Source organism: Leptonychotes weddellii, chromosome 3 (genome assembly GCF_054177405.1).
Source record: "Leptonychotes weddellii isolate Sample4059 chromosome 3, ASM5417740v2, whole genome shotgun sequence".
Classification (NCBI taxonomy): domain Eukaryota; kingdom Metazoa; phylum Chordata; class Mammalia; order Carnivora; family Phocidae; genus Leptonychotes; species Leptonychotes weddellii.
In genome coordinates, this window is record NC_138371.1 from 820382 (window position 1) to 837721 (window position 17340).

The window sequence follows — 17340 nt, forward strand, 5'->3', positions numbered from 1 at the left end:
TCCTCCCTCCCTTCCTCCCTCCCTCCCTCCCTCTCTCCTTCCTCCTTCTTCCTTCCTTCCTTCCTTCCTTTCCCCTTCCTTCTAGTATAAAGAGAAGAGGGAACATTTCTCCTTATCTTGCTAAGATTTCCTTTCCCAACAAGGACCTGTGCGTTCTAGGCTGGGTGGTTAGAACCTATCACTTGGGTGCGAGAGAGATGGACATTGAGAGAGAGTTATTTATGGCTGAGAAACTAGAAACTGAGATTGCAGGAGGAACGATGCCAGGGTGGTCCGCTGAGTGCCGATGCCCGGGCTGGCAGAGACGCTGCCACGGCCTCCCTGTCTGGTGCTCTTGTGGGCACGGGGGAGTCGGTTCCCTGATGTGGCCTCACCGTTCTGGAGCTCCAGCCCAGGCAGAGACCCAGCACCCCCACCTGTCCTCCTGGGAGGTGACTGCACTGTGGTCTTTCCTGTAGGTCGGATCCGAAACACACCAGAAACTGATGAGTCCCTGATCGACCCCAACATCTTGTCTCTTAACATCCTGTCCTCTGATTACATCCACCCGGCCCAGGACGACCGGTGAGTCCCCTCCGGGTGGCAGTGGGTTCTGTTCCCAGCTCCCTGAAGACAGGGTCCAGGCCAGGACCTGGGCTGTGTCCTCAGCCCGCCATGCCCGTAGCCCACCTGGCTTTGTAAGGTCTAGGATGTGTCCAGCCTCAAAACTTTCAGGCCTTCCTTTCTGACACCTCCAGGACAGGTGCCAGGAAGGGAGGCTCGTGGCCTCCAGGCCCCTTGGTGTGTTTGTCTGCACGTTGTCCCATCACTGGCTCACGCATTCATTCAGCCTGTTCATTTGGTCACCTGGCGGAGGGGCAGTGGGAGTTGAGGATGGATGAGCTGGGTTCTGTCCTCAGGAGTTTCGGGGGGGCGGACAGCAGGGGTTGTGGGCAGACAAGCAGGCCCGAATGTCCCCAGCCACACTGCTGTGGGTGGTCTGGGCCTCGGGCTGGGGGTCCTGGAGGAGGTTCCGGGGCGCACGGGTCAGCGGCTCAGCCTCCAGGGTGGAGGCGTGCCCTCTAGGCACTCCTTGGCATGTGCTCCTTGTCACTGGGCTGCTCCTTTTCCAGCTTGCAGTTAATGGCCAAAACCTGGCAGCCGGGGCAGTCCAGCTCCACCGCACCTGGGCAGTGGGCAGGGTGTGCAAGCCCCCTGGGGATGCCCTGGCTGCCCCTGACAAACCAGCCTTGCTGGGGTTTGCCGGGGGTGGGGGCGGGGTGTGAGGGGTGGCATCTGGGGACCGACGGGGGGTGGGCAGCTCGTAACTGCCGAGAGCTGCCCTCTTGGTGGGGACGTGGACTTGGCTGTTCTGAGATGCTGCTCTCCAGGGGCTTGAGGAAATGATGAGAGTGTTCCAGGGTCCTGGACGGCTCTCCCAAGGGCAGACGTCTGGACGCAGACGCTGAGAGCTGACCCTTGGAGCTCACGCTCTGGCTGTCTTCACGGGTTCCTGTGGCGGTGTGTGCAGGAAAAAACATCTTTGAGGGCTGGGTGTGCTTGGAGGGGACCGGGGGACCCCGCATTTGCAAGGAAAGCTAAGACCCATAAGGGTAAAGGGTCCTGGGGCGTCAGGTCCTGTCCTTCTGACTCCTGGGCCCCGGCGGAGCCTGGCTTTGTCATGGACACCCTGCGGAGTAGGCTCTAAGGGAAGCATCCCCCCGTGTGGGCAGCTGGGGGCCAGCAGTCAGAGACCCCGCGAGGGGCAGCTGTGACTCTGGTTCCAGCTCTGCCCAGAAACCTTCCAGAACGTCCCCTGCACTCCTGTGTCCCGGGGAGGGAGGAGTTGGGGTGCAGCATGCTGGGAGGTGTCTCACGTGGAGGTGTCACTATGATGAGCAGGCTGGGGTTCCACCTGGCAGAATGGGAAGCTGGGGGGCACCGTGGGGTGAGCCAGCTCAGGGTCTCCTCTCACCACAAGAATGCACCAGAGGAGGCCTGGCGCCCACCCACACGGGAGCTGCCTGCAGGAATGTGGGGCCTGGGACCCCAGAGCGGAGGGTGGCCCTGGAAGGGATCTGCCTGCTGAGTGAGCTCAGCATTCCCCCTGCCTCAGACCCTTCCTTTGCCCTGGCAACTGCTAGATTCTTGGGGCAGAAAGGGAGTGGGGGTGGGTATTTTCTTTCCGAACCTCCTGCCCCATGTGGTCTCCCTACACGGAGGACCGTGTCTCTGAGTCTTCCCTTTGTCCCACCAGCCCAGCTGCTGGGGAGACCCGTGGGGGCCTCGGCTCTGGGCTGAGTCCCGGGTAGCTTAGGAGGCTCTGGCTCCTGGCTGGAATCCGGGTCAGCAAGGCTTTGGCTAAGCAGGTCCACCCCTGTTCTGAGAGGCCTGAGGCCCCATCACTGACGGGGCTTTGGTTCTTCTTCCTGGGGACTGTGGGAAGTGAGGCTGGCCTCAGGGCAGCTCTGGGGTCAGTTGGCCCTGTGTCTGAAGTCAAGGCTGCCCTGGGCCAAGGGTAGAGGAAGGCCGGTCCGTGGGGCGGGACCATAGACCTTCCCCATAGCTGCTTTGGCCTCAGGCTTGGCTCCCGCCCATGGTGGTACAGCCCCAGGACAGCTCCGACACCCCCAGCCTTGCCCCAGGAAAATCTTGGGGACCCTCCCCACCTGGTGGCCCCTGGCAAGAGCCATTCTGAGGCCTGGCAGGCCAAGCCAGCAGGCTCCGCCTCCCCAGGACCTTCCTCTTCCCGGACCCTGGCTGATGTCCTGGGAGCCCTGTAATGGGCCGCTTGGGTGGGCCCTTCTCCCCCCGAGAGACGCTGAGGCTCAGAGACCCCAGGCCTGGCTTGGGCTGAGGGGTGCGAGCTGTCCACACGCTTTGCCACGCCTCACCTCCTCCTGCTCCAAGGCCCTGTGCTTTGCGGCCTCCCCAGCTCAGAGTGGGCCTGTCGCCACGGACAGCTTCTCTCCGCGCTGCCCCTCCCCTCGCTGCCCCTCCCCTCGCTGCCGCTGCCCTGCTGCCCGCCGCCCCGCCCCCCTGCCCCGCCGCCCTCACTAACCTGTAATTGTTTGTGTTTTGCAGGCAGTTTCTTGATTCGGACATGCCTAGGTATCATTTGTGCCCCTTGGTTTTATTTCAGCCTCTCTCCTTCCCCAGTCCCACAGCCCTGACATTTAATTTCAGCTTTTTGGATTTCTTCTACACTCGCTCCCCCTTCCCTCCTGTTTCTCCATCTTCTTTAGTTTTATTTCCTTGGAATACTTTTTTTATTTTTTTTGTTGCTTCCTCTCCCATCCCCACCCTTCCCTCTTGGCTGAGCCCCTTCTGCCCGTACTCTTGATTTTGGCTGCTCTGATAGTTTCCTGCCCCTCCGGAGACACTGGCTGGCCTCCTGCTCCTGCCCCGAGCCTTGCCCGCCCCGCGCTGACCCCGTCCCCGCCCGAGCGGGAGCAGGTGCCCCTGTATGCAGGCTGGCCAGCCAGGCTGCCTTTGGCTGCACCAGCCCCACTCCCTGTAAGGTGAAAGAGAAAAGAGGGAGGGAGGGGCTGTGGTGGGCCCAGGACGGGAGGGCAGACGAGAACCAGCCATGCCAGGGAACCTCCACGCTCTGCACCTTCCAACCCTGAGTGTCAGCCCCTCGCCTGGCCGGGATGGGGGCTCCAGCTGTGCTCTTGGCCTTGGCCACCACACACCCTTTATGGAAGTAGGTGGGCAGTAAAGTTGTGAGGGGCCCAGTAGGTCTCTGGACTCACTGGGGTAGTCCCAGGTCCAACCCCCCGGAGGCAGGGGCTCCTGGGCAGGGGACTGCTTCCCCGACTTGAGTGGGGACCCTGCCCGTGTCTGCTGGATGCAAGGGTCAGTGAGGCCCCGGGTGTGGACAGCCTCAAAGTGCCTAATGAAGACCCTCGGTGGGACTGTTCTGAGCAGAGGGTCAGGGTCATCTCCTTCTGGGTCAGGTGGATTGTGGTCAGAGCTCCATGGTGTTGGTCCTCTAGGACAGCTGTTTGGAAAGATGAAGTGAGCGTTCAGAAGGTTTCCAGCAGATGTTTGAGCCTTTAAGCTGCCTGGAGTGGGGCAGGGGTGGGGCCCGCTCCTTCTGTGGAAGGAGCCCCCGGGTGGGGTGGGGGGCACGACAGGGTTGTCTGAGCCACTGTGAATGGGCCCTGGGCCCCACGGGGCGGCAGCAGGCTGTGGCTCCTGCTGGCGTGACCCCGAAGGCAAGCACGGGTATGCACCCATGTGCCAGGCTTGTGTTTCCAGAGGCTACTGCTCCCCGTCCCTGGGGTCCCTGTCAAGGGAACAGGGGTGGAGGTGGCTGCTCCCAAACAGGGGGCACAGCCATACAGGCCCAGAGCAGGGACCTGCCACTCTGGACAGTGGGGCTGGCTTGCTGGAGGAGGCCTGGCAGGGAGCTGGGCTGGCTGGGGCCGTCGTCCTGCTCTCAGAAGGCTCTGGGCCGGGAGCCCCTTGCTCGGATGCATCTGCTGGACAGGACCCACGACAAGGGCTGTTTCCTTGATGAGTGGAAGCCTCCAGACCCCAGTGTCATTGCTTGGGGGTGTGTGGATGTTTTGCTCGAGTTTGCATTTCCACAGCCAGCTCAGTAGGATAGAGGGGTGCTCACTGGTCCTCAGGCCCCCGCCTCACCCGCAACACATGCCTCCAGGAAGCTCCTGGGTAAAGTAGGGATGATTCCGCGTGGCCAGGAAGAGGCACCAGGGAAGGAATGGGCACCAGTTTTCCTTTTCAGCACCCCAACTTCATGAGGCCCTCACCCCTGCACCTGAGCAGGGAGCCCAGACCCCCAGTTCCCGATGAGGGCTCATTGGCCCCAGCGGGCTTGGCCTGAAAGAGGAGGCCCAGGGCACTGAGAGGAAATGGGGGTCAGAGCCCCAAGCCTCCTTCACGGGGCCCAGCCCTGTGGGGCAGGGAGCCACGGTGGGGGCGGTCCCGAGAACTAGCGGACGGTGGGGTGTGGCGCAGGGAGCGTCTTGTCCCAGATGTGCGGAGTGGGGCAGGGACCTGGGGCAGCCTGGCCGTGCCCTGGCTGGCAGTGCCCTTGGCTAGCTGTGTGAGTGTGGACAGGTGGCAGAAGCTTCTGGAACCTCGTTTTCCTCCCCCCTCAGAAAGGAAACAATTTAGCGCCTGCTTGAAGCTGCTGTGACAGAAATGAGATAATGAAAGGCTCTCAGCTGGGCGGCTGCACACAGCTGTATAAACACGGGTCCTGTGGTCGTTCTCCCCTCACCCCTCACCTGTCAGTCCTTACCCTCACCTCTAGCCACTTACCTCATCCCCTCACCTCCTCACTCCTAGCCACTCACCCTCACCCTTCACTCCCTCGCCTCCTGACCCCTCACCCTCCCATCCCCTCACCTCCTCACTCCTAGCCACTCACCCTCACCCTTCACTCCCTCGCCTCCTGACCCCTCACCCTCCCATCCCCACACTTCACCCCATATCCCTCCTCTTTATCCCTCATCCCTTCACCCCGTCCCTTTATCGCTTCACCCCTCACCCCTTTATCTCTCATCCCTCACCCCTTTATCCCTTATTCCCTCACCCCCTCCTTCCCTCACCTCCTCACCTCCTCAGCCCCTTAATCCTCTCATCATTTCTCCATTCCCTCTGGTCTGAGGGCTCTAGAGCGGCACGGTGGGTGATGCCGCTAAGCCACACACGGGTCCGCAACAGGCACCGCGGAATCCCATTCCCCTGCTCTTAGCTGTGGGATCATGCTGAGCACAGGGTTTAATTTTCAGATTCTCAACACACCCGTTTGCCCCAGGATGCCCGCCTTGCCCGCCCGCTAACCCGCCGTGGCTGTGTGACTCTCGTCACAAGCGCCGGGTACAAGTCACCACACAGCTGTCTGAAGCGCACTGAAGGCCGTGTGCGGCTGGCATGTTAGGTCCAGTGCGGAACGGCCGGGCGCCGCGCATCAGGGGGGCGACCCTCTGCCCCCACCTGGCAGCCGGCTGAGACGAGGACCAACCCCACCTGAGCTCTGTGGGGACACGTGCAGGCCCACAGCCCGTTAGATCAGGCCGGGCAAACACGGGGGCTCCCGTGTCATAATCCGAGGGGACACGAAATGCCCGCCACTTTTGTGGCTGGGGTGGCCACTGAAGATTTCTGAGCAAGAATCGACATGGAAAAATCATTTTACAGCCTATGACATTTTCTTTGTCAACAAAACTTTTTAAAGCGTTTTCAGTTTTCCCCACGTGGGTCCTCACTTGTTTGAGGATCAAGTTCTATGTCCCAGAGCTGAGTTGGGGGTGGTCCTGTTTCTGGGCTCCTGCGGCCCACGCCCTGTGGCTGGGGGGAGTCAGCACAGGCCTCCCCACCCGCCCCAGCTGGTCAGAGGCAAGATGCTGGCTGACAGCTCCTGGAGGTGGCTCGGGGGAGAGGTGCCTCCCTCCTGAGCCCCGCAGTCCTCTGCAGAGGGAATTGTGCAGGAGGGCATTTTTCTTCCAGAAGGGGGGGCCTGCAGGAACCCCTAGGGCTCTGCCACGGGGAAAGGCATGCCCTACCAGCTGCAGGGAGTCCCGGAGAAGGGCTAAGGACTGCGAGCTGTGGTAGGGCCTCCCTGGAAGAGGGACACTCGGGTCCCGGCCTGACGGGGGTCTGGATCTGAAAAGTCTGCAGGATGGTGGGGTGGGCCAGGACTGTGGTGAAGCACCAGCGTGAGCTCAGGTGCTCTGCTCACAAGGTGGTCCCACCCTAGTATTTCTGCCTCAGTGGGTCTGGGGTGGGGTCTGAGAATCCGCAGTGTTCCCAAGTGGTGCTGCCGCTTCGGGTCCAGGGACCCCACGTCTGGCCTGCACGTTTCCCCTTAGAGTTGTATCTGAGGGACTGGCTGGGTGTCCAGTGGGGTTAGAGTGAGGGTGCTCCCTTCCTGGGGTGACCTGATGCCCAGGGAGATCCCGAGGGTCCTGTGCCTGCTCACGAGTGGGGGTCCTGGTGTGGTACCCCTGGCTCCCTCTCTGGCTCTCTGGGTGACCAGGGGGCAGCGATCAGCGGTCCCGGGCTATGTCCCGTGGGCTTGGCACCCTCCGTGGCTGTGTAGGTCTCATGCAGGCAAGCTGCCACTCCACCACCCGTCCCCATCCCAGGCGTACCTGCTGGCATCCGGTGAACCCTCCCTCTGCAGAGGCTTCAGGGGCTCAGGAGTGTTGTTGAGGGCCCTTCCAGCCTGGGGCTCCAGGATCTGGCACCCTCGACCATGTGGAGGCATGGCTGGCTGTAGGCCAAGGGCTGTTCCGCAAGAGGCTGCCTGGGGTTCAGGGCTGACCAGCGGTTTGGAAACAAGCTGTGGGCAGCATCATGGCTGTGCCGGGTCAGACCCTGGCCATCTTGGCACCTGGGGAACGGCACAGTGGAAGGCGCCATCCTAGGCTGTGGACATGGGCCCAAGGGGCCCCCACCCACCACCCTACCCCACCTCACATGTGAGACCCACAGGTTCAAGTTTTCAGAGAGATTTGGGGTCACTGGAGTCTCAGAGCAAAACCCACATCTTTTTTTTTTTTTTAAAGATTTATTTATTTATTTATTTGAGAGAGAGAGAATGAGAGACAGAGAGCACGAGAGGGAAGAGGGCAGAGGGAGAAGCAGACCCCCTGCTGAGCAGGGAGCCCGATGCGGGACTCGATCCCGGGACTCCAGGATCATGACCTGAGCCGAAGGCAGTCGCTTAACCGACTGAGCCACCCAGGCGCCCCAAAACCCACATCTTAACTCGACTGAGGGCCTCTTGGCCAAGAGCATCTCCGAGGGGCCTCGGTGAGTGAGCCTCGCGTGGAGGTGGGCTCATTTCTCCTTATGGCCCCGGCCAGTTCTGGCAGAGTCCATCTGGCCCTGGGGCAAGGCCCCTGGGGTTTTGGCTGGCCTCACTGGGCTGGCTCCTTTGGTGTGTCCCAGGCAAGGGTGAGGGCTCCAGGCGAGATGGGGACCCAGCCCTTGGTGTCTGAGTAGCAGCCTGCCCTGGGAGGGCCAGTTCGTCCTGGAGGCCACACACAGAGCGCGCATTGGTGCAGGAGAGCCCTGCTGGACCCCAGGGCGCTGGCGGTGGGCCGGAAGACAGTAGCATCCTTCAGCGACACGTGAGGCAGGTGGACAGAGGGGACGGCAGCAAGCTGAGCCTCTGGGCCAGGCTGGAGGGTTTGGGGCTGGCTGGCCGACCAGGGTAGGAGACCCTCAGGCTAGATTTCCCCAGTGTGTGGTCAGGGCCTCTTCGAGGCGAGGACTAGTAACAAGAGTTAGTAAGACTAGTGCCACCTGCCCGGCCCTCAGCACTAGCTCCTGCAACCAGCAAGACATCTCCATGAGGCAGGGCAGTGACCGCCAGCGGCTTGTCCGGGAAGCAGGGTACAGAGGTGTCTGGTGACGGCCAAGGTCACGAGGCTGGGCAGCCGCACGTGTCCGGCCCGGGCTATGGTGGACCTCTGGCTCTGCCCACAGGCCTGGCCCACGGGGCCCGGGGCGCGTGGGGGCCCCTGGGACGGAGGGCGTCCCTCTAGGGGTCGGTAATGATCCCATGGGTACCCGCCTGGTCCTCTGGGCATGGACCCAAAGCTCTGGCTGCAGACGTGGGGGCCGGGGGTCAGAGAGGGCCCCAGCCACCGCCCCACGAGCCGCCCGGGTGGCCGGCGGACACCCAGCTCACTGTCGGTTAGCTTGTACCCGGCCGCGTGACGGTGCTCGTTCTGACATGTCCATCTCTTCTGTGTGTACGTGTGTGTCCTGGCTGCCTCCACCTTTAGCGTTTCATTCGGAAATGACACTAGGTACAGCTCACTTTTCTCTTCCGCACTCGCTTGGTCTGTCCTCTTCTGCTTTTCAATTTCCTTTCTCCTGCGCTCTCTGCTGGTCTGGTCACCCCGCTGTCCTCACAGCCCTTCCTCTGGATCGTTGTCCTTGGTGACGTGTATGTGACAGCAGCCCTGCCCCGTCCCGCTGCTTCACCCTGTGTCCCCGGAGTGTGCCCTGGAGAGCCGGGAGGCCGCCGTGTGGGCTGCGCCCCAGCGTGGCCTCGTCCCTCCTGGCGGCCCCCCACACTCTCGGGAGGGGCCTGGCCGTGCCGGGGTCGTGCAGCTGTCGGCAGTCGGTGCTGACCTGTGTCTCAGCCGTGTCTCCGAGGATGCTTGGACGGAAACGGGGCGCAGCTGGGTGCTGAGTGGTGCTGCCCGGGGCTGGTGCGGCGGCCACACTGTGGATTGAGGCAAATTCCCCACCTCACATAAGATCCTCAGAGGTGCACCCAGCCTAAGCAAGAGTCGGGTGGTTGACAAGGAAAGCCTGCGCCGCCGCGGAGGCCACTGCGGACTAACATCCTGGCCTCCTAGGGACGGCTTAAACTGCCCTCAGAAGGGATTCTGGGCCACGGGCTTCTGCTCTGCTCACTTTCTTTCCGGGTTAGAGATGGGGACAGGGGACGTCTGCTTGGAGCTGAATGGAGAGGAGCCTGGCTGCGGGGGGTGGGGGCAGAGGGCGATGCTGTCTGCCATGGGCCGCCCCGGCTTCCACTCCAAGCATCCTCCCCCAGGGGGAGGAGATGGGCCACAGAGGGTTTTGGCAAACCCGGGCAGGTTGGCCCCTCCTTACTCAGACAGGGCAGGAGGGGGCGGTCCCCGTTCTGCCCTCTCCCCTTCTCTCACCTCTCGGTCTGCCTCCACCTCCCCTCTCCTCCCTCTCTCTCTTCCCCTTTGTTGCCATGTCCCAGCCCGCTAGCCTCCCTCCCTCCCTTCTCTGCTCCCTCTCCCACTCCTGCCTCAGCGCCAGCGCTGTGGGCTGCCCCACCCGTCCATGCACAGGGGAGCCCGTCCCCCCGAGCCCGAGTAAGGAGGAGCCTGTTCTCCACACCGCCCAGGCAGCTCTCCCCGCGGTGGCCCACACGTCTCTGTCCATGTCTGTCCGTCTGCATGTCCCCAGTCTACGAGCGCGGCCCACATGCTGTCATGTTTTACCTTGTCTCCACTTCCTTCCAGGACCTTCTACCAGTTCGAGGCTGCGTGGGACAGCTCCATGCACAACTCTCTCCTGCTCAACCGGGTCACCCCGTACCGAGAGAAGATCTACATGACTCTCTCAGCTTACATCGAGGTGAGAAACCCCCAAAGCCACCATCCCCCAAGCCTGAGCTGCTTGCCATGGGGCAGTGAGGGTGCTCGGTGGCCCCGGATAGCCCCAGATGACCCTACTGTCTTCTCAGAGGACTTGTCAAGTCCTTGTTCAATCCCCGTACTTTCCAGGGCACTGCTCACAGCACCCACCTCCCATCCCACTAACTTCAGGGTGCGGTTTTGCCCTCGGGCTGCGGGATGGCTGCACCCAGGCTTCAGACGGGCTGAAAACAGAAGCCTGCTGACCCCACCCTGGGGTCTTGGGCTGTACCTTCCCTTCGAAGCTCTGGGGGAGGCTGGGAGCACGGGCATTGCTAGCTGGGTGCAATATCGAGGCATTAGGAGGTTCGGAGTCGGCAGCCGGGGGCACAGGGACGGCAAAGGCACCCACCTCCTCTCCGAGCCTAAAACTCCAGCTGTGATATGGGGACCCACTTGACTGCCTCTTGGGATGGTGGTTTGTTGGGGAGACGCTGCCAGGGCTCTGCCCCAGTAAGGCCCCGGCACACACAGGCTTTGTCGGGGTGCTGTTGAGCTTCGGGAAAACAAAAGAGCCAGCTGTGTAAGACACAGCCCGTCAGCGCCCTGGGAAGTCACGGAGAGGAGAATGCGGGTGCAGAGCCAGGAACTGCTTCCATCCTCACTGATGTTTCCGGGAGGGTGTCGCCTGATCCCATGGAGAGGCAGCTGGGGCCCGTGTCTGGGATCCTCGGGGTCCCAGGCACCAACACCTGGCCCTCTGCAACCCGGGAGGTGGGGCCCTGACTCTCCCCCAGGAGTCAACGGGGGGAAGCCGAGACCTCCCACCTGGGTCTGGGGCCATGCCAGGAGCCCAGGAAGGTCTGAGGCTGCCGATTGGTGGTTAGAAGGGGGTCTAGGGCCCGGGTCCTGTGGGGGTGCTCATGTGCCTGAGCCCCACCCCTGCCCCCCATGGCAGATGGAGAACTGCACCCAGCCAGCCATCATCACCAAGGACTTCTGCATGGTCTTTTACTCTCGGGATGCCAAGCTACCTGCTTCACGCTCCATCCGCAACCTGTTTGGCAGTGGGAGCCTGCGGGCCTCGGAGAGGTGAGCCTGCGGGTGGGGGCGGCGGGGGGCTGCACAGGGAATGACTGGGAGAGGTGAGCCTGCCCATGGCGGGGGGTGGGGGGTGCTGCTGTCTGGACTCTGCATGGGGAGTGGCGGGGAGTGCCCAGCAGAGGCTCGAGTGACAGGCCTGCTGCAGGCCAGCCCAGATGAGAAGGCAGACTGGCCACTCTCCCAATCAGTCCCCTGCCCTGGCGCCCTCCTTTCGGTGGTCCTGGGGCCCCACTCCGTCCCCATGGCTGAGAGACCTCCTCCCCAGGGACCTCAGGGATCATGCCAGCAGGACCGGGGGCCTGGGATGGGAAAAGCACGCTCTGGACAGAGCCTCTTGCCTCTTGGAGGCTGGTAGCACCCAAGGGAGTAGAATGTCAGGCCCGGGGCTAAGCCACCTACGCTCACCTTCAGTGAGGCTCCCCACACGGTCTCGTGGACCCCAGTGTGCAGGACACTCGGGGCACAGACAGGAAGACGGAGTGTGGGGTTCAGGACGTAGCGGCCTGGCTGGCTATGACCCAGGCATCCGGGGTCGCGTGGTGAGCATGGGCGACTGCCTGCTGGCTGGGCCCACCTCCATGACAAGGTTGGCTGTGTGCGCTCAGCCGAAGGGGGCCCGGAGGGGTCAGGGCTGCCGCTCAGGGCCCCCCACGCCAGGCCACCGGCATGGGTGTGCAGTGGGACCGTGCCCAACGTGCCTTTGACAGGCCCTTGCTGTGCCTAGTGTCCCCACGTCCCCCCTCTGCTTCCTGCAGCAACCGCGTGACGGGCATCTATGAGCTCAGTCTGTGCCACGTCGCCGATGCCGGCAGCCCAGGTAGGCCTCTGCCCTGCTCTCTCTGCTGGGGGCGGCACTTTGTCAGGGAGCCAGGTTTCCCTGGGGTCACTCAGGTCGGCTCAGCTAAGCTGCTGTTTTGGGGGGCCCTCCCTTTCGAGACCCACGTGCTCATGTGTGGACCTGCGGGGTTGTCCTGAGAGGCCAGAGGACAGTGAGGGGAGAGGCAACGCTGGGGGTGGCCTCATCCACCGTGCTGGATGACTTCCTGTGGGCGAGGCGCTCCCCGGGGGGACCAGCCTCCCTCCGTGGAAAAGTCCCCACCCTGAGCCCAGGGCCTGGTGCCAGGGCAGGGATGTGGCCAGCCCAGGGTCCCCTTTCTAGGGATGCAGCGACGGCGAAGGCGAGTGCTCGATACATCTGTGGCCTACGTCCGCGGCGAGGAGAACCTGGCGGGCTGGAGGCCCCGGAGCGACAGCCTCATCCTGGACCACCAGTGGGAGCTGGAGAAGCTGAGTCTGCTGCAGGAGGTGAGCTTGCGCGCAGCGGGCACGGACGGCCCAGGCGGCAGGTGCGCTGGGAAGCAGGGTGCTGGGAGGAAGCTGCGGCAGGAGCGGGAGTGTCCGTCCGCTCAGTGCACGGGCGCTGGGGCCGCAGACGCAGGACGGAGGACACCCCGCTCCGCCTCGGCGGCGGCCGGGGGTGCTCCAGGCCCAGTCGCATCCGCAGCGCAGCCAGGGGAGCGGTGGGTGGGCTCTCCCAGGTCCCGGCGCCCTGGGGCGCAGCGGCCGAGTGTGTCCTGTCCCTCGTGCAGGTGGAGAAGACCAGACACTACCTCCTTCTGCGAGAGAAGCTGGAGACCAGCCAGCGGCCCGGCCCTGAGGCGCCGTCCCCCGCCTCCAGCGAGGACTCCGCGTCCCACGGCTCGCCCAGCCCCTGCTCCCCGCTCTCAGCCGAGGGCCGGCCGTCCCCTCCGGAGGCTCCCAGTGAGAGACAGCGGGAGCTAGCCGTCAAGGTAGCTCAGGCAGCACTGCACTGACCCCGGCCCCTCCAGGGCTCTGGTGACCCAGCCTTGTCCTATCAGAGCAGGAGGGGGGAACGAGGGGTCCACAGAGGCCCCTTGCCTGCCCCTCACTCCACCCACAATCGATTTGGCAGCCTTTTACAGCTTCCTCCCCCAAGCAGTGATCTGCTTCCTTGAATACCTGTGCTGATGGGGAGCTCACCCCCTCTATCCAGAGCTGGCTCTTTCTGTGGCTCGACGGGCCACTGGGAAGATCTCTTAGACTGGGCAATGCTGCCCCCCATCTTTGCCCTGGGCCCGGGGCCTGCTCCCAGAGGTTTCCCTGGCTCACCCATCACCTTGGAGGATGGAGCTGCTGCCTACCTTGAGCTGCTGAGCCCGGGCCCTCAGCCAGTCCTCCACACCCAGGGGCCGTGCCTGTGGCCAAGCCAGGTCCTAGGCACTTCCTGACCGGATGTTTGCTCTCGTTGCAGTGCTTACGCCTCCTCACGCACACGTTCAACAGAGAGTACACCCACAATCACGTCTGCATCAGCGCCAGTGAGAGCAAGGTGGGCAGCGAGGGGCCCCTGCGGGGCTCTTGCCACCAAGAAAACTTTGCACCCCTATTCAGGGTAGGAAATCAGGGTTTTCTTAGAAACATACCGTCACAGCCTAAAGGAACACCACATAGCCAAGGCCAGGAGCCGGGTCTGTGTGTGGGGTCCGTGGAGTGCTGGGGCCTTCGGGGCCAGTCGGGGCCAGGCCCACCCAGTTCCCTCCCTGCTTCCTCCACCTGGCCCTCACTCCGCTGCCTCTGTCCTGGGCTGCTCATGCTGTGTCCCCGGAGCTGTCCTTCCTCTACCGGGGGGCCATTCCTGTGCCTCCCCCACCCACCCTGGCGCAGGGCTTGCCGTGCACAGCCGCCTTGCAGCTTCTGGCCCATCACCGGTCTTCATCTTTGGCCCACGGCCTGCCACATCCCGCCTTCCTCCTTTGCACTAGCCTCCCTCTCTGCCTGGAAGGGCCTCTCACCACAGCTCCTGGGCTGCCCAGGATATAAGTCGGGGCTCAGAGCCTGTACCTTGGCAGAGCCTTCCCTGACCCCACTGTGGTCCTTGCTCGCTCTTTGGAGCCCAGCGGTCACAAATCCCTCCTGAGGCAAGACAGAGCCCGCAGCGCAGGGAAGAGCAGGCCAGGGGTGTGTGGGGCTGGGAGAGGTTCGGGGGAGGCTGGGAAGAGGGTCTGGCCTGCAGTTGGGATGGGGGGTGCCCTAATGGAGGTAAAATGTGAGCCGAGGTAGAGGAATTAGCCCCTGCTGGGGTATGACCTACAAAAGGCTCACTCTCCTTCACAGCTCTCTGAGATGTCTGTCACCCTGCTTCGGGACCCGTCCATGTCCCCTCTGGGGACGGCCACGCTCACCCCCTCCTCCACCTGCCCCTCTCTGGTCGAAGGGCGGTACGGAGCCGCTGAGCTGAGGTGAGCGAGCTCCAGGCCCCTGGAGAAGTTCCCAGTGCCAGGAACCGATGACTAATGGTGGCTGCAGCTCAAGTGCAGAGTGTGGGGGCAGGGCGGGCACAAGCGAGCAGGGACGGCCGCACACGTCTAGGGCAGGGCCAGGTGGAGGGGGTCTGCCCCGCACCCTGCCTTGGCTGGCATGGCCCCCATCCAGTCTCCAGTTGTCTTACTCTTCCAAGGACGTTTTCTGCTGAAACGTTGATTCAAAGTGTTGTGGGGACTAAAGCCAGGAATGGGTCAAATGGCACAGAACAGAAAACCCTTTTCAGGGGGAAGCGCTCATACAATACTCAGTAGGATAAAAGGTGACAAAGCAGAGCCCAGAGACCCATGGCCTACGGCCTTGACAGGACGGCCTGCCATCTGCCCAGTCCCCCAGCTTTACTAGCCCGCTGAGCCCTTACATTTTAAATCCCTCAAGGTGTCCACGTTTTGTTCGTAAAACAAGAAAGGCATCAAGCCCTCTGGGCCTCCCCAGAGACAGGCCTCACTGGCCATCGGTCAGGCCCTTTGGGCCCAGCAGGCCCCTGTGTGGATGGCCCCTGAGGACGTGGCAATAGACTCAGCTCTGCTGGGGATCTGGAGAGAGGGGCCACTTTCACGAGGGCGGGGAGCAGAAGGTCCCGCAGGAGAGGGGCCGTGGATCTCGCGCAGCTGGTCCTGCCTCTGGCGCGGGACCCTCCCTGGCACCCTGGCGCAGCCCTGGAATCAGGTGGCCCAGACCCCCCAACTCCAGCTGTGGGTGCGGCTGGGTGGACCCTGAGAGGTGCTCGCGGCGGCCCCGAGGGGGTGATGCTGGTGGTGGGAGGAAGCCCCGGCCGGGATGGCGCCCCAGCCCAGCGAGGCGTCTCCTTGCAGGAATGCAAAGGCTCGGCTTTGCTTTCCCAGCACCCCTCAGCCCTGCTCCCGGCCGGCCAGTCCAGAGCCCGAACCAGTGCCAGAGACAGATCCGAAGAAGCTTCCCTCCCCGGCTCGGGCAACGGAGGCGGACAAGGAGCCCCAGCGCCTGCTGGTTCCCGACATCCAGGAGATCCGGGTCAGGTGTGTGGGGGGCCCTGCCCCAAACAGGGGCGCTTCTAAAGCACCACCCAGTCTGCTCTGTCCCCACAGCTCCATACAAGGGAGACAGGCTGGCCACCCCCGACCGAGGGCAGGGGCAGAGAAAGAGCGGACGGCACAGGGAGGAGGGTGGGCCGGGGCCAGGCCCGGGGCGGGGGACCCAGCAGGCGCCTCTGCAAAACCACGGTTTCCGTGCGTCTGCGCGTTACTAGTCTGCCCAGGCAGCCCTAAGAAGGCACCGTCTACGGGCTATGGTCATGTGACACAGAGGGCCAGCTCAGGGGCAGCTTCAGCTTTGTTTCAGTTTCTCCATCATACAGCTGGGGAAACTGAGGCCCAGAAGTGGCGGTTCTGGCGTCCGACCTCCTGGGTTGGGGTTCCGCCAGGTACCTCATAACACCTCGGCCCTGGCTGTTCCCGGGGGCCCACTTTCTGACCTTCCCGGTGGCTGGTACTGCCAGGGTCCTGGTGGTGGGTGGGGGGCCCCGCGTGGAGACCCCCCCGACTGCCAGGAGCACGCGAGCCAGCAGCTGTCCCTGCCCTGCAGCCCCATCGTCTCTAAGAAGGGGTACCTGCACTTCCTGGAGCCGCACACGGCGGGCTGGGCCAAGCGCTTTGTGGTGGTACGGCGTCCCTATGCCTACATGTACAACAGTGACAAGGATGCCGTGGAGAGGTTTGTGCTCAACCTCTCCACCGCCCAGGTGGAGTACAGCGAGGACCAGCAGGCCATGCTCAAGGTGCGGCTCGGAAACGGGATGGGGGGTCCCGGGCTGGCCGAGGCCTGCAAGCCGCCAGCGGGCCTTGGGGCGGGGGAGCTGGGCCTAGTCCCCTGCGGGCCCTGTTTGGGCTCGCTGCCAGACCGAGGCCCTGGTGTTCTGTCTCGCGCAGCATCCCTCTGCCTCTCATGTTGGGGGTCCCTCTCTGCTCACCCGTGGGGCTCCTAGTCCTGGTGACAACCAGCCGTGATGGGCTGTGGTCCTGCGGGGGCCGGGGACAGGCGTTGACCCACTCCCATTCAGGAGAGGCCAATACCCAGTCCCCTTCTCCTGGGGCCAGCCAGCCCCACGGGGCTGGCCATGTGGGCCTGGGAGTCCGGCCTTCCTGTCCCCAAGCTTTGCCCTGCTCCCCTCCAAGCCGCAGTGGCCCTGGACGTGTGTGCCAGGAGCCCTGACTCCTTCTGGAGTCGCAGTGCCCACTAGCTGGTTCTGATGCCCTGTAGTAGGGGTTTGGGGGCACGAACTCAGCCTGCCACCCACACCTGCCCCACTGAGTGCTCGGACATTAGCAGAAGAGGCCAGGCCCAGCTGCTGAGCCAGGGTCACGGGGAAGGAACCTCCACCCGTGGGGGGTAGACGCATCCTGGGGGCTGCAGAGCAGCGGCGAGGTAGCCCGGGGGCGTGAAAAGAGTCAGGGTGTCCTGACTGCAGAGCCTTCTGCGAGTGGGCCACACCTGCCTGCGTCAGAATGGGCCGTGCAGGCTGCAGAGAGTGGGGGGCCTTCTTTCCCGCATCCTGCCCCCTGAGCGGTCCTAGCCGGGCCCTGGGGGGTGGCCGGGGGAAGCCTCGAGGCTTCTCACGGCCGCCCGCCCGCCCCCGCAGACGCCCAACACGTTTGCTGTGTGCACGGAGCACCGGGGCCTCCTGCTGCAGGCCGGCAGCGACAAGGACATGCACGACTGGCTGTACGCCTTCAACCCGCTCCTGGCTGGCACCATACGGTACGGGCCGCCCGCCCCCCTGCTCCTTGGCCGGGGTCACGTTCTGAGGACATTAGTGTTCGTTGTGGTG

At 63.6% G+C, this 17340-nt stretch overlaps 1 protein-coding gene across 28 annotated transcripts in view; it reads left to right on the top strand.

Annotated features, from left to right (window-relative positions):
• Window positions 1-17340, top strand: part of KIF1A (kinesin family member 1A) — a 95291-nt gene that overhangs the window by 74264 nt on the left and 3687 nt on the right. For 8 of the 28 annotated variants that reach the window (XM_081813239.1, XM_031017458.2, XM_081813241.1 and 5 more), the window contains 13 exons: window positions 459-564; window positions 3064-3090; window positions 8751-8774; window positions 9975-10089; window positions 11047-11180; window positions 11948-12009; window positions 12352-12497; window positions 12782-12982; window positions 13465-13542; window positions 14328-14452; window positions 15350-15532; window positions 16098-16290; window positions 17152-17270. In XM_081813239.1, the coding sequence (XP_081669365.1) occupies window positions 459-564; window positions 3064-3090; window positions 8751-8774; window positions 9975-10089; window positions 11047-11180; window positions 11948-12009; window positions 12352-12497; window positions 12782-12982; window positions 13465-13542; window positions 14328-14452; window positions 15350-15532; window positions 16098-16290; window positions 17152-17270 (1513 nt within the window). The remainder of the gene's footprint in view (window positions 1-458; window positions 565-3063; window positions 3091-8750; window positions 8775-9974; window positions 10090-11046; window positions 11181-11947; window positions 12010-12351; window positions 12498-12781; window positions 12983-13464; window positions 13543-14327; window positions 14453-15349; window positions 15533-16097; window positions 16291-17151; window positions 17271-17340) is intronic. The other 20 variants (XM_081813246.1, XM_031017465.2, XM_031017469.2 and 17 more) reach the window with 7 other exon arrangements.